The sequence below is a fragment of the Anguilla rostrata genome, chromosome 4 (genome assembly GCF_018555375.3).
Source record: "Anguilla rostrata isolate EN2019 chromosome 4, ASM1855537v3, whole genome shotgun sequence".
Taxonomy (NCBI): Eukaryota; Metazoa; Chordata; class Actinopteri; order Anguilliformes; family Anguillidae; genus Anguilla; species Anguilla rostrata.
The window spans coordinates 42,056,947-42,070,316 of NC_057936.1; the positions used below are offsets into that span (position 1 = coordinate 42,056,947).

A 13,370-nucleotide genomic window follows, 5' to 3' on the forward strand; every position below is an offset into this window, starting at 1 on the left:
TGTATGTTTTTATGTGCTTTTAATGTTGTACTATGGCTTCTAGTCTGGTCTGCTTGTTATTAATGTGTTAACATCAGCCTGCCCAGGGACAACAGATGGAAATTAGCGATCTAGCTAAATCTGGCACATTTACATCACATAATAGTGATGTTGATCAATGGGTATTGTCCCTGTCAAATAAATAAATAAATAAATAAATAAATAAATAAACTTAGCCAGGAGGCTACTCAAGTAAAAAGCCAAAAATCATTTTAAAGGCAATAAAAGCCACAGATATTAATCAAATAAACCTTACTTAAAACTGATACTTAAAAGTCCTAATTTATGTCTTGCCACTCCGCTAAGTGTAATTTCCAGGCACTACATATTTTGCTTGGTTATTCCTCAACAGTGGTAAAAGTAGACATTAATGAAAAACATGTATGTTAGCTAGCATGCTAATTTTAATATACATTAATGCTATTTTATACTCCATAATATTACAACAAATATTTGACTAAACTGGACACCTTTAAAAGTGAGCCATTTCGGCTAGCCATCACAAGTTACTAAATGTTAGAATATCAGATAGACAATTTATGGAATGGGCGAGAGCAGTGCACAAAAAAACTTTGTTCATGCATTAGTAATATGAGGAAGTAGTCTAAGTAGGGCGATATGACCAAAATATGATATTTCTCATTCTATCAATGGTATAGCAATACTTGACGGTATTGTGTGTTCCAATACAAATTCCATGAGAAAAAATCTCAAATACACTGTACAGTAACTGTAGAAAAATAAGGATAAATTAAAATGCAGTAACGATCAATTTCATCATATTAGGACCATGGATAAATCGTGTGAATTATCAAATATGATTCAAAATCAAAAACCCTTCAAACCTACAAATACTAACAAGCTACTATAGAAAATATCCAAGCAAAATAAAAAAACCTGCGCTTCTAGGTATGTAGTTACATAAAATTTTTAAAAATTAATTAATTAGGAGTGATAAGCCATATCAACGAATACTGAAAAAAATGTGTTGCTTGCAAAGTCATATGTTTCTTTTAATCAAACAATTTGAGTTTCACTCAACACACAATTCACCTAAAGGTTTGTCACAAATTCTTTATCATACGGTTGCAATTTTTTATATTCACTGGATGAGGAAAAAATAAAATACCTTGGACATGGAACGTTGCATGAATTCATACCTGTATACCATAAAAATAAGTGTAATATTACAATAATTGCACTGATGTGGAAGCCTGCATGGAAAGTTTGGTGGTCAGCTTTGCAGGGTTTCCGAAACAAGGTAGCTACAACATGGCTTCTGCATGGTCTTGAAGGGGTGGGGGGTTATTACCTTGTGAATCTGGAACTGAGTGAGCGGGACCGTCCCATTCACCACTCTCTCTCCCACCTCGATCAGGTGCCTCTGAATGTTCTCCACTATGGTGTCCCGGCTCTGGTCCGATAGGATCTGTCCGATCACGTAGCTGTGGAAAACGAGGAAGGCGAATGTCCACAGATGGAACAGGAGGGGACCAGAAGGCAACAGCAAGGATAGAGGTGTGGACAGCGATTAGGCAGAGGTGTAGAGTGAGTGATGAAGTGTAAGTTGAGTGAGAGGTAAAGAAGTAAAATATGCGCTAAGCAGAGGTAAACAGCGAGAGAGACAGGTGGAGGAGTAAAGTACGGGGTCAGCACAGGTAAAGAGAAAGACAGGTGGAGGAGTAAAGTATGGGCTCAGCACAGGTAAAGAACGAGGGATACAGGCAGAGAAGTGAAGTATGTGGTCAGCAAAGGTAAGGAGTGAGAGACAGGTGGAGGAGTGAAGTGCATGGTGAGTGGGGTGGAGTGGGGTAGAGGGGAGCACAGTAGACACCGCTAAGAGCTTACTTGCCGCAGTCTTTAGCCAAGTCACACCAGTCCCTGCGCACAATGTCCAGGCCCTTCAGTTCCTGCTTGGTGGTGTACCGGCCATCCCCAGTTGGCTCCACACACAGCGCTGCGTACTTCTTCTTCTTCAGCAACAGCAGAGACTTAAACACGCCGTCGATATCGATCTCCAGCTGCTTATACAGCTTATTCACCTCGGTTTTCACCTGATCTCACACACAAATATAATCACACTCACAGCAATGCATGCACTTAAAAGGAAACTTGTAGGTTGGCATACCCAGGATTTAATGTGCTGGGAAATGATGTAGTTAAAGTTAAAAATAAAAAATACATCTGTGCATACTTTTGTAATGTGGTTGGCCACGCCCACCTCAAATCTGGGGAAATTGAACGTGATGTCACATAGGGGAGTCGGACAAGAGCGAGAGCTATGATCAATGGCAAAGTAAGCAATATTAACAGAGAGATTAATCCCAATCTCGACATTGTGGAGACTTGATGGAGGCAGGGTTTCCGCCAGTGTATTGCAAGCCCGGTGGCCCGCCGGGCCTAAATTGACCCCCCGCCAGGCCTAAGCATCAGGGAATCTTTTTTTTTTTTTTTTTTTTTAAATGTATTTTTAAGATGGTTTTCAAACAACAGTTACAGTGGAGCGGCTTGGTTGGAAAGCTCACGAGCGACATCTGTTGGTTAAAACGTGAACGCACTATAGGAAAACAGCAGGTCTGTTCTTTACCCTCATTGTGCATAGTGACATTCAACACTTGATGCTTCCAACTATCACAAGCTAACGGTACCTAGCAAGGCACCATTTCTTTAGTAGGCTAACTAACCTCGTTACAAACAGTGTTATCACTTCATCTCGTCGGTAAGCACATTCTTTTTATATTAACTTAAGCAGTGTGTAGGTAACGTTAAACTTGTAGCATGGATGTAACTTTCGATACATTGTAACATTACATGATTTATTAATCGTCATCTAAATAACGACTTCACTTGTTTATTAATAACGTTAGCTTGGTGGCATTGATGTGCACGACAACGTGGTCATTCAGCTAACTTAGCTAGCTAGCCAAACAGTATGTAACACAGATACATAGCTATTTTGTTGTGGTTGAAATGTGCCCAGCATTCCAAGGCTGTACATTGTTGTACGATTCAGTAGCCAATAAGTAGGCAGTGTTGTGCATATCCAGCTCTTACAGCTCGTTTCCAGCCCAAACCACTGCAAAGAGAGAAAACTTTTTTTTTTGTCAGTGACATTTCCTTCTGACATCTACGACGGCAATCGCAAACACAACATTTATTTTGCCTTTTATTATAGCTATTTCCATGGATAAAATCACATTTATTATTATTATTTATTGGTAAAAACATTTACTTCATATCCAGGGAGATAGCCAACTACTTGCACGCTACATGACATGTGTAGCCATTTAGTAATACGATCGCATTTCAGGCTAGAAAATAACCTGTTAATCCAGAGAAATTGCCGAGTTGTCTTCTAATCTTTATCGCAACAGAATGTATCAAGGCTGGCAGCCCGGATCAAATTTGTTGTGACAGCTGCCGTCCAAAACAAACACCTGAGAGCGGCTGCCTGCGTGCGTGCCTCCCCCAAGCTGTTATGTCATTGTTTTGCAGTGCGCAGCTGTCGTAAAAACATGCTGGCTTCGATAAGCGGAATCGATAAGCTCGGAGCCATACGATTCCAATGAATAGGACAACTTGGAACCGGTTCGCGATTCCCATCCCTATTTAAATGTGCCCAGCATTCCAAGGCTTGTTGTAAGATTCAGTAGCCAAACAGGACTTGAATACAAGTTTTTTGTAGAGTGCAAAAACTTTGATATTATTTATTTTAATTTAATTTAATTTCCTTTGTTGTTGTTGAAAACACAGCATTCCAAGTCTGTACATTGTTGTCAGATTCTTTGTAAGACTATGCTATGCTGTAAATAGTTGTTGATTTTTTAAAATGTGTGTTGAATAAATGACTTAACAACATTCACATTACGTAGTTATATTTTCAAATCTCCAGTCAGCTTTTAGCACTGACTTAATGTAGGGCCCAATGGAATCTGTGTTATAGCTTTTTAAAATTCTCAATTCTGCGATTCCGTCCGTGATTCTGTTATCACAGAAACTATAGGGCCCTACCTTAATGCTGCCATCAGTCTGTCGCAGGCCCCCGTCAAAAGGTACTTGCCACCGGGCCTAACAACTTTTCTGGGGGAAACCCTGAATGAGGTATAAAATAGTCTTGCAAATACTTGTGATGGGCCACAGCCACATAATTTCGAGCCTGCAAGGTGCCCAATAGACCGGAAACATCAAGGATGACAAAAAACAATGGGGCATGCCAATAGATGAAGACGTGGTGTGAGGAGAACCTGTTGCGAACTGGGCAGATGTCTTGTGAGTGACTCGTGAGAGCTAGTATACTGACAATATTTCTGCTGCTGAACATTATTTGCTAAGTTAATACGTATCAGGCAGTATCTAAAACAAACAGTACTAAGGGAGAGGCTGCGTCTGAAAGCTTATGTCTAGCTAGCAACATCCCAGTTAATTAATAGTACTGGAGCACTAACACGATAATACGAAATAAAGCACATTTATTTAAATAAAATACAGAAACTATGTAGACTACGCAGAAGTATAAAACAGCCTTAACTGTCATATTAGTTGTTCTATAGCAAACAATCCTGACGATAGCTAACAAGCATGCCCACACAATTACTGTATTGTTGCAGAATTACCAGTTGGTTAGTTGTAATATCACAGACTGGAGGATAATGGACCCGTGAATTCAATACAAATTAACAGTAATTTTTTTCAGTCAGTTAAACTCAGATTGGACCACATCAGTTGTCTGGTGGGGACCACATCAGTACAAATAGCCTAATTAGAAAACCAGGGTTAGTTGGCCTAGTGTCATGTTTACGTTACCTAAGCTAACATTAGCTAGCTCGCCATCTAGTTAACTGGGATGATGCTATCTAAACATTAGCTTTTAGATGCAGATTATTATGGTTTACTGGATACGTAGGCACAAGCTAATCGCTTTCTCTAGAACTATAAAACGACGCTGAAGTTAGCTCCTGATTCGCAGCTCCCGATTCGAAAATTCCGGTGCACCTTAAATCGGTTGTATATGATTGGATGGTTTTGCAGTCTTCCTTACGTGTTTGCAAAGGTTATAATTTGCTTCTAAAAGTGAGATACGTCTCAAGAAATTGAAATTGAACAATGGTGGTAATGTGAAATTATTATTATTATTTTTAAATTATGTTACGTTCACTTCACGTCTTTTTAAGGCTTTAATATTTAATATTTAATATTTTCAGATACCCAAGTTTCACACATTTTGTTTTCCCCTCAAAATATAATAGTCTCAGCATTGCATCACATATGAAATATCACTGCACTGTATACAAACAAAACTCCAAACTGTGTATATAAATAAATGCAGTAATAAAAACCTTTTTGAAAATGAACATATTGGATGGCAATTTCACCTCAAAATTTAAAGGTCTCAAACTTTTGACACTTCGGGTCCTGGTCGACATCCCACACCATTTCTATGAAATTTACTGTACCATTTTTGAATAATCCCACTTCAAACCTTTGGAATCCAATAGAGGCCAATTGAAAAAATGCAGATTTGGATTGAAATAAATCCTGACAATTTAAAGGTCTCAAAGTTTTGACACTTGGACTGGACTGCATTTATATAGCGCTTTTATCCAAAGCGCTTTACAATTGTTCATGACAGAAGGTATCCTGACCTATGTCCTACCCAGTTTCTGCAAATATTTACTGTAGCGTCCCACTTCAAACCTTCAATGTAATCCAATGCAAGGCAATTGATAAAAGTTAAATTTTGGATTGAAATATCTCTCCAAAATTAAAAGGTCTCAAACTTTTGACTCTTGTTCATGATAGAAGGGATCCTGGTCTACAACCTACCCCATTTCTGTGAAATGTTACTGTAGCATTTTTTAATAATCCCACTTCAAAAGCTTTATGTAAGCCAATAATGTAAAAAAAAAAAAAAAAAAAAAAAAAAAAAAAATTTGAGTTCGAATTTCTCCTCATTTAAAAGGTCTCAACATTTTGACACTTGTTCATGATAGACGGGGTCCTGGTCTACAACCTACCTCATTTCTGCAAAGATTTACTGTATCTTTTTTGAATAATCTCACTACAAAACCTCTGTGTAATCCAATACAAGATTGACCCCACTAGACCCCCTGTTTTGTAGTTCTAATGACCTTCAGTATGCAATTATTGTACGCCACTTTGAATAAAAGCATCTGACAAATAAATGTAATGAGTTTGCATTGAATCACTCTCTGCTGACACCCCCTTCATTTGATCTGGGCAGTTGTAGACTGCTTGTAAAAGCAGACAGCTATTCTTCCTTTGACTCTTCTATGCAAGTTTAGCTGTAGTCTGTTGTGTGAAAATAATTAGTTGTGATTCCGCATGTCAGGGGAAGACTTGTCACATACAGCTTTGACATGCAGTCTATGGGTGCCAGAGAGACTAGTGGGGGTCACTAGTGCACATCGCCCTATGGATTCCCTAAGAGCACATCAGGCCCTGACATGATCCAGAAAGTCCTTTCAGTTTTGGGAAGAAAGTCCAATTGACAATGTCAATTTTTTGACGAAGCCTGCACCTAACAAAATGTTGTCAACAATTTTTCGTAATTTCTTGGAAAGTACTATTATTATTGAGGACTTCTGGGCATAGCTAAGCCATATGTTTGCTGATAGACCTATCTGACATCGTTTTCTAGAGCAAAACAGAAGTGGATAGAACTGTCATTGATTTACTGTCTCTGTCTCTATCTACTGAACACAGATAAAACTTCATCATTGCTATGTGAGTATTAATGCACAAAATATTATTTTTGAAATTGAGTGTCTTTAAATAGGTTAGTGGTGTTATAATGTGGATATTTCACACTCTAATGTAAGTGTTAGTAGTTAATAGTGTAATAGTTTTTGTGACGTATACAACAGTGATGAGGAGAGTGCTGGAACATTGCCAAAACGTGGTGGATGGTTGAAAATTGTTTTCATATCATCCCATCTCCAAACAAGAAAACATACGAGAGTACAGAGTATAGAAATACACACAAGTTAATTATTACACATTTAGGTACTGTACCGCTTTGTGTGACAATATTTTTGCATTATGTTTAAATCTGATATCAATGTTTCATCTTAAACCTTCATAAGGGGCTAATTTATATGCTTTACAATGGACAAAAAGCACTATATTCATTTTCGGAGAGATTTTGGATTTGTTTCTGGACCCCTAGCTATTTTAGACCACTGTACTGACAGAAAGCTTGTAATTACCACTTGAAAATGAGGCAAAGTGAGTTTATTGAGTAAAAACAGTTGATTTGTAGTGAAATACATGAATTTGTTGTGATTTACAGCAATGCATAATTTAGACATTTTGGGTAGATTTGGGTAGATGCTGGGTACACTGCTTAGTTTTTGCTTCACTGTAGTTCTACATATCCACCCTTAGATTTTATAAAGTTGTGGTCAAGCTGCTTTTGATCCAGGACTTTAACCTGCTGTATATATGCAATCTCCCAGTATTTTATTGCAAACTAAAAAAGAGCAAATTCATTTTAGATTTTTTGCCTAGATAATTGCATTTGTGGCACATTATTTCTTCCAAAATTATGAATATAAAGGAATCTAATAGCTAGTATTGTAAATGGTACAAATGGTGTTCACATCTGGAGTTATAAAGCTTTAAATAGGGTACCCTCTAAATGGGCAAGGATTGGCCAGATTTTGCATGTGCGCTAAGTGGTTAAAGTTGTTGTTTGCTCTTCATTTTAAAGAAGGTATCGGTTCAGGCACCGTTTAGGAATCGGTACCTTTTTAAATTATAGGTTTTGGCACCGGTATCTGAAAAATCCAAACAATACCCAACCTAAAGTATTTTCCAAGAAATTATGAAATATCGTTGACAACGTTTCGTTAGGTGCAGTGTCTTTTACTGCTACCACATACTGAGTGAATGCGTAAGTGAATGCGATAAGAAAATTCTCGGTTACGCTGACTGATAAAACGCTATTCCAAAAGCAAAATCAGACATGTTATACATCGTTGGAAAGCTTATACTCTCACCGACTGAATAAATGAATTGTCAATCAAGCCAAACTGTACTAAAAAGGGCAACAACGCCGTAAACAACAGGTGTGGTATTACGCACAGCTATTTTGGAAGGTACCCAGGCATCACAAATGCGTGTATATTTCATAGCAAAGTTGTAGAGCACATTCAGATGCATAGGTCGATTAAGGTTTGTGTTGATCTGACTTATGGTGTAAGAGTTATGGCCTTTTACGCATGACCATTTGTTATAGTGCCACCATCTGGCTGACATAGGTGATTTGTAATGCCTGAGTAGTGGGGAAACCACCTACCAAATTTGGTTGCTCTAGGACTTATGGTTGCTGAGCCTCAGACACTTTTAGTGGAGAAAAATAATAATAATAATAACAATAATCCTAACAGCTACAATAGGGTTCCACCAGCTTCGCTGCTTGGACCACTAATAATAATAATATTTTTTTATGACAGAAGCTGACACTTCATTTATCCCCTCATTTTACAGGCTACATGTGTACAAGTTACATTTCTGAAACAGGCTACACTATGCCTATTCATTATCAGGCTGGTTATGGTTTTATTATTGAGATTGAGAAGTTATGCAGAGTAGACTTTGTTCCACAACACTTGTATTTTTTGAAGAATACTTGCCTTCTGATAAGCCTATTGTTTTTCTGTGGAATTAAAAACCAGTAAGAAAACTTGTCTAATCTCTAACTATTCTTGTCGCAGAGATGCTTATTATGCTTGTTTTCAACCACAATAAAGCTTCTTGAAGATGCTTCCGGTTTGTATGGGAATTTCTGGATTCCTGAGAGGACATGCAAAAATAGTGGGAATTGAAAATGTTCCAAATGAAGGAAAAATGTCTAACCCCAGCCCTTACTCCTTTCCCCATGGGTACCCCCCCCCCCCCCATCTGGCCATCAAACCAGAGACATTACCTTGTTGCCGAGCTTGTAGACCTCGTCCAGGTTGCAGCTGTTGGTGTTGATCATGATGGAGTCCGTATCTCCATAGATCACCTCCAGGTTCATCTGCAAGAAACAAGTTATGCCAAACCCAGGACCGGAGACATTAGAGCTCACACTCCAGTGTGGGTTTACACCTACTGACATATCTGACTACACAACTCAAAGCACAACACAGCAGGGTCCAGCATAGTACAGCACAACAGGGTCCAGGATGGTCCAGCACAGTACAGAGTGAAAATGCGCTGGATTATCTAAAAGAATCATCTCATCATGAGGATTCTATTCAGCCGCTGGGCCTTCCTCTGTGTTCCTCTGTCTCTTTTACCGCATTTTGTATTTTACCTGCTCTATTACTGCACTCTAAGAGCACTTAATGAAAGGCACAATACAAACAATTGCATATTATTATCATGGCATGCAGGATCGGACATAAATGCCAAAGGCCTGCAACAGAGGGAAGATGGGGATTCTCACAGTGGAGATGTGGAACACCACACAGGGTCCAAGTGAACTGGTACAGAATGAACACGGCTTACCTTCTGCACCATGTCTTTGGTGTGCATAAGGATCTGAAACAAGAAAAACAACAAACCATCAACACACAGTGCTGTTGCAAGGCATTCTAGGCAAATTCCCAGTTTAATCCCATTTTTACAACTCTGGATGACATTAATCTAAGGTTCCTCCAGCAACAGTAACTCAGGTCTGTCCTGATGCATCTTCACTTTGAAAACTCCCCAAGTCTGGCCTCGTTTGGCACTTGGCCACAGCTATTTGGCGACAAGAGGGTCCCGATTCAGCTTGTAGTCTCAGGAAGACTTACCACAGTGGGAACTATAATGTGGTGGCAGTAATTGTGGGAAATCTTGGGGGTGGGGATAGTAAAAACTGCCTTTTGAATTTTTAAATGTCCCTGTGGTCCAACTTATATAGTTTCTAAAATAGTCTAATAAATGGTAGCAATGAAAATTAGTGTGCAGGGTTTTCCTTCTTTCTACATGTAAATCCAGCCCCTACATAAAGACTGGGATGTGCGTATGTTTTTCCAATCTTGATACACATTTGCATTTTCATCAGAATATTTTCTTAAGCAGACATTAACAGATATAAAAATACAAAGTTGTGTAGGCTTTTAAAGTATTCTCATAAAATCATTACATCTCAGTAATGTGAACTAAAGACATTGAAATGGTTTGCCATATCCTTTATCCATTACAAAACTCAGTTTTGCATGACACTTGTTCAGTGTCTTGAAAAATCAGAGGCCAGTGCGACTAGGTCACTGGCAAGGTGTATTTCAGTATTTGTAATCATGTTTTTCAGTTCTTGGTTCAGCCAAGACAATTGTTTGAAAATTGTTTGTTGGAAAAATGCAATTGCCCGATTCTGATGATGACCATATTGCAAGCTTTTGGTGCTTCAATTGTACTGTGAGTTACTTAGATTAATTGCTCATGCCTGCCAGGAACAAATGGAAGAAATCAGTTGTGTTATTGCATTTCCAGGCCACGATGGCCATCTTGCAGAGGAACCGCTTGCAGAAGTACCAGATAGAAACGTGTTCAAAGGGATCATATCACCCTCTTTCTTTTCTAGTTCTTATTTAGTCCGGTGGTGGATAATCGGAAGTAGAAGGGCACTGGCTTAGACAAGAAATGGATTGTGGTTAATCTGGGGGTGGGGGGTTAGGACAGGAAGGGAATTGCAGGTAATGTGAGACTGGGGGAGGGGGGAGTTACACAGGTAACAGCTGATCAGTTGTTGCCGTAACACAACAAAAGAGGTGGCAGCCACACCCAAAGTAATTAACTGCAGGTGAGGAGGCCGCACCCATTGATAGGATCGACAGCAGAAGCTTGTGCATGGATCCCACCTCCCCCACCTCCCCAACTCAATCCAAACCCCCTCCTCCCACATTCATTTCCACTGCAGACTGAGCACAGCTGCACAGAGAGCAAACAGGCTTCACAAAAAAAAAAAAAAAAAAAGAATTTAATTAGCAAATCTATTCAGTAATTCAACACTTAGCGACAGAAAAAAGCCTCTGTGATTTCCTTTTAAATGAAGGATAATTGTCTAAGAGGGTTATTAGCGGCATTGAAATGGGGCTCCAGATTTACTACACTGCCACAGTCATAATAACAGCTAATGACCTTAATCACCAGCGATTTGTGTGTGACGGACCAGACTCTTGCACCGACACCCGTGGCATGCATGTGAGGGTGGGGTAGGATGGGGGTGGGCTTCCACCAGCTGCAGAGCTGGACACAGGCACAGGTGCCGGAGAAAGGTCTGGAGGAGGCCGATAACGGGAGCTGCTGCTGTGAGCTCAGTCACACAGCCGCACAGCCAAGCGGGGAACACCTTCCACTCCCAAATGTGACAGCCCCCCCCGCTTATGAAGGTGGGAGCATTTACACATTATTTTTTCACCACTCAAAAATCGTATCCCGTCATAGCACCAAGATAAACCCGACAATAGCCCTAAGATGTGCCAATACAGCAGTTAAAACGTTGCTCACCGAATAACAAAATTAATAAGACAAATTTTTCAAAAATTATTCCATGTCATTCTACAGTCAAAATCTGGGACTAAATATTGAATTATTATACAACCTTACTATTGGTTTACACGTAGCGATGTCCATTTTGAGACTGAGTGGTCATATATTGCCTTGGACAATCCGTTTGTGAAATACACGCACATTTGTGACGCCTGGGTACCTTCCAAAATAGCTGTGTGTAATACCACACGTGTTGTTTACGGTGTTGTCGACCTTTTTAGTACAGTCTGGCTTGATTGACAATTCTTTACTCAGTAGGTGAGAGTATAAGCTTTCTAACGATGTATAACGTCTAATTTTGCATGGTATGGTATGGTCTGAGGGGGGAAGAGTTCATTTAAGCTCCTCAGTCAGTTCAGTCAGGAAGAGGCTGTGGGTGAGAGAGCACCTAGCTGAGAGCCTAGTACAGAGAAAGAGCATGGAAGGACTAATTGCCATATGCTTATTTATTTCTTATTTCTTTTGTAATTATTTGACACTTTATTAGATTTGTACAGCACTGTTAATAAATGATCACTTTTCACCCTATTTCTGTTGTTGGCCTCCTGTTTGCTGCTCATCATCCTCACAAAGTTTTTGATCCAGCACATGTATAGTTTAACCTGCTGTATATATGCAATCTCTCAGTATTTCATTGGGAACTAAAAAAGAGTAAATTCATTTCAGATTTTTTGTCTAGACAATTGCATTTGTGGCACTTTAGTTAATTTCTTTCAAAATTATGAATATAATCTGCATTAGTACTGTAAATTGTACAAATGTCTTGCTACATTTAAGCCATTTTTCAAGTCTCTGTGGTGTTCACATCTGGAATTATAAAGCTTTAAATTGGGTACCCCCTATATAGACAAGGACTGGCCAGATTTGGCATGTGCGCTAACGGGTTAATGTGGCCTTCATAAATTATCTGGAAAAAGATAAAATGAAAAAATAAAGCTTGCCCATCACTCCCATTAGAGGAGGATGGAAGGAGGAGGAAACTAGGGAAGTGAGTGACAGTGGGTGTGTGTAACGGAGTACCATTTACTGAAGTAAACTAGAAATACCGCCTCGCGGTTGAATGCCTCCGCCAACCAGTAGCCAGTGCTCTGTTCGACCGTTCGGATATAAAATGTCATCACTTCATTTTATCCTATTAGATATTTGTGTGAAACTTAGTCATAATTAGCGTATGAATTCTTGAGTTATGGCCAAAAACATGTTTTGTGAGGTCACAGTGACCTTGACCTTTGACCACCAAAATCTAATCAGTTCATCCTTGAATCCAAGTGGACGTTTGTGCCAAATTTGAAGAAATTCCCTCAAGACGTTCCTGAGATAGCGCATTCACGAGAATCGGGACAGACGGACGGACAGATGGAAGGACAGACGGATGGACGGACAACCCGAAAACATGATGCCCCCACCCACGGCTGTGCCGTCGCGGAGGCATAACGAGTACTCGCTGGCAGATTCATAATTGTGTAGAAAACATAGCCTAATTGGGAATTCAGATTTTTTTTGTCTGATGAACATTACAAGGCACAACCAATATACAAAATACACATATATTAAAAAACTGCTAGCATCACATGTGTGTGTCTGTGGGTTAGCACATTTAAAACCAAAAAATGGAGTTCAATTAAATATAACTGCGATAAGAAAAGAACAAGATAAAATATGCAATCAACTATTTACAGATGATTTCATATTCTTGGCCTGAAATTAAATAATGTTTTTGCATTTAATGCTGAAATGAGTAGTCATTGACACATGATTTATATATATATGCTGTATATATACACTCACCG

General features: G+C 39.2%; 1 protein-coding gene across 4 annotated transcripts in view; it reads right to left on the reverse strand.

Moving 5' to 3' along the window:
• The window catches only part of pola1 (polymerase (DNA directed), alpha 1), a 145,323-nt gene that overhangs the window by 72,234 nt on the left and 59,719 nt on the right, over positions 1–13,370 (reverse strand). For all 4 annotated transcript variants that reach the window (XM_064334069.1, XM_064334071.1, XM_064334070.1 and 1 more), the window contains exons 27-30: positions 9,553–9,585; positions 8,987–9,079; positions 1,888–2,093; positions 1,352–1,484 (exon numbers count right to left, since the gene is read on the reverse strand). In XM_064334069.1, the coding sequence (XP_064190139.1) occupies positions 1,352–1,484; positions 1,888–2,093; positions 8,987–9,079; positions 9,553–9,585 (465 nt within the window). The remainder of the gene's footprint in view (positions 1–1,351; positions 1,485–1,887; positions 2,094–8,986; positions 9,080–9,552; positions 9,586–13,370) is intronic.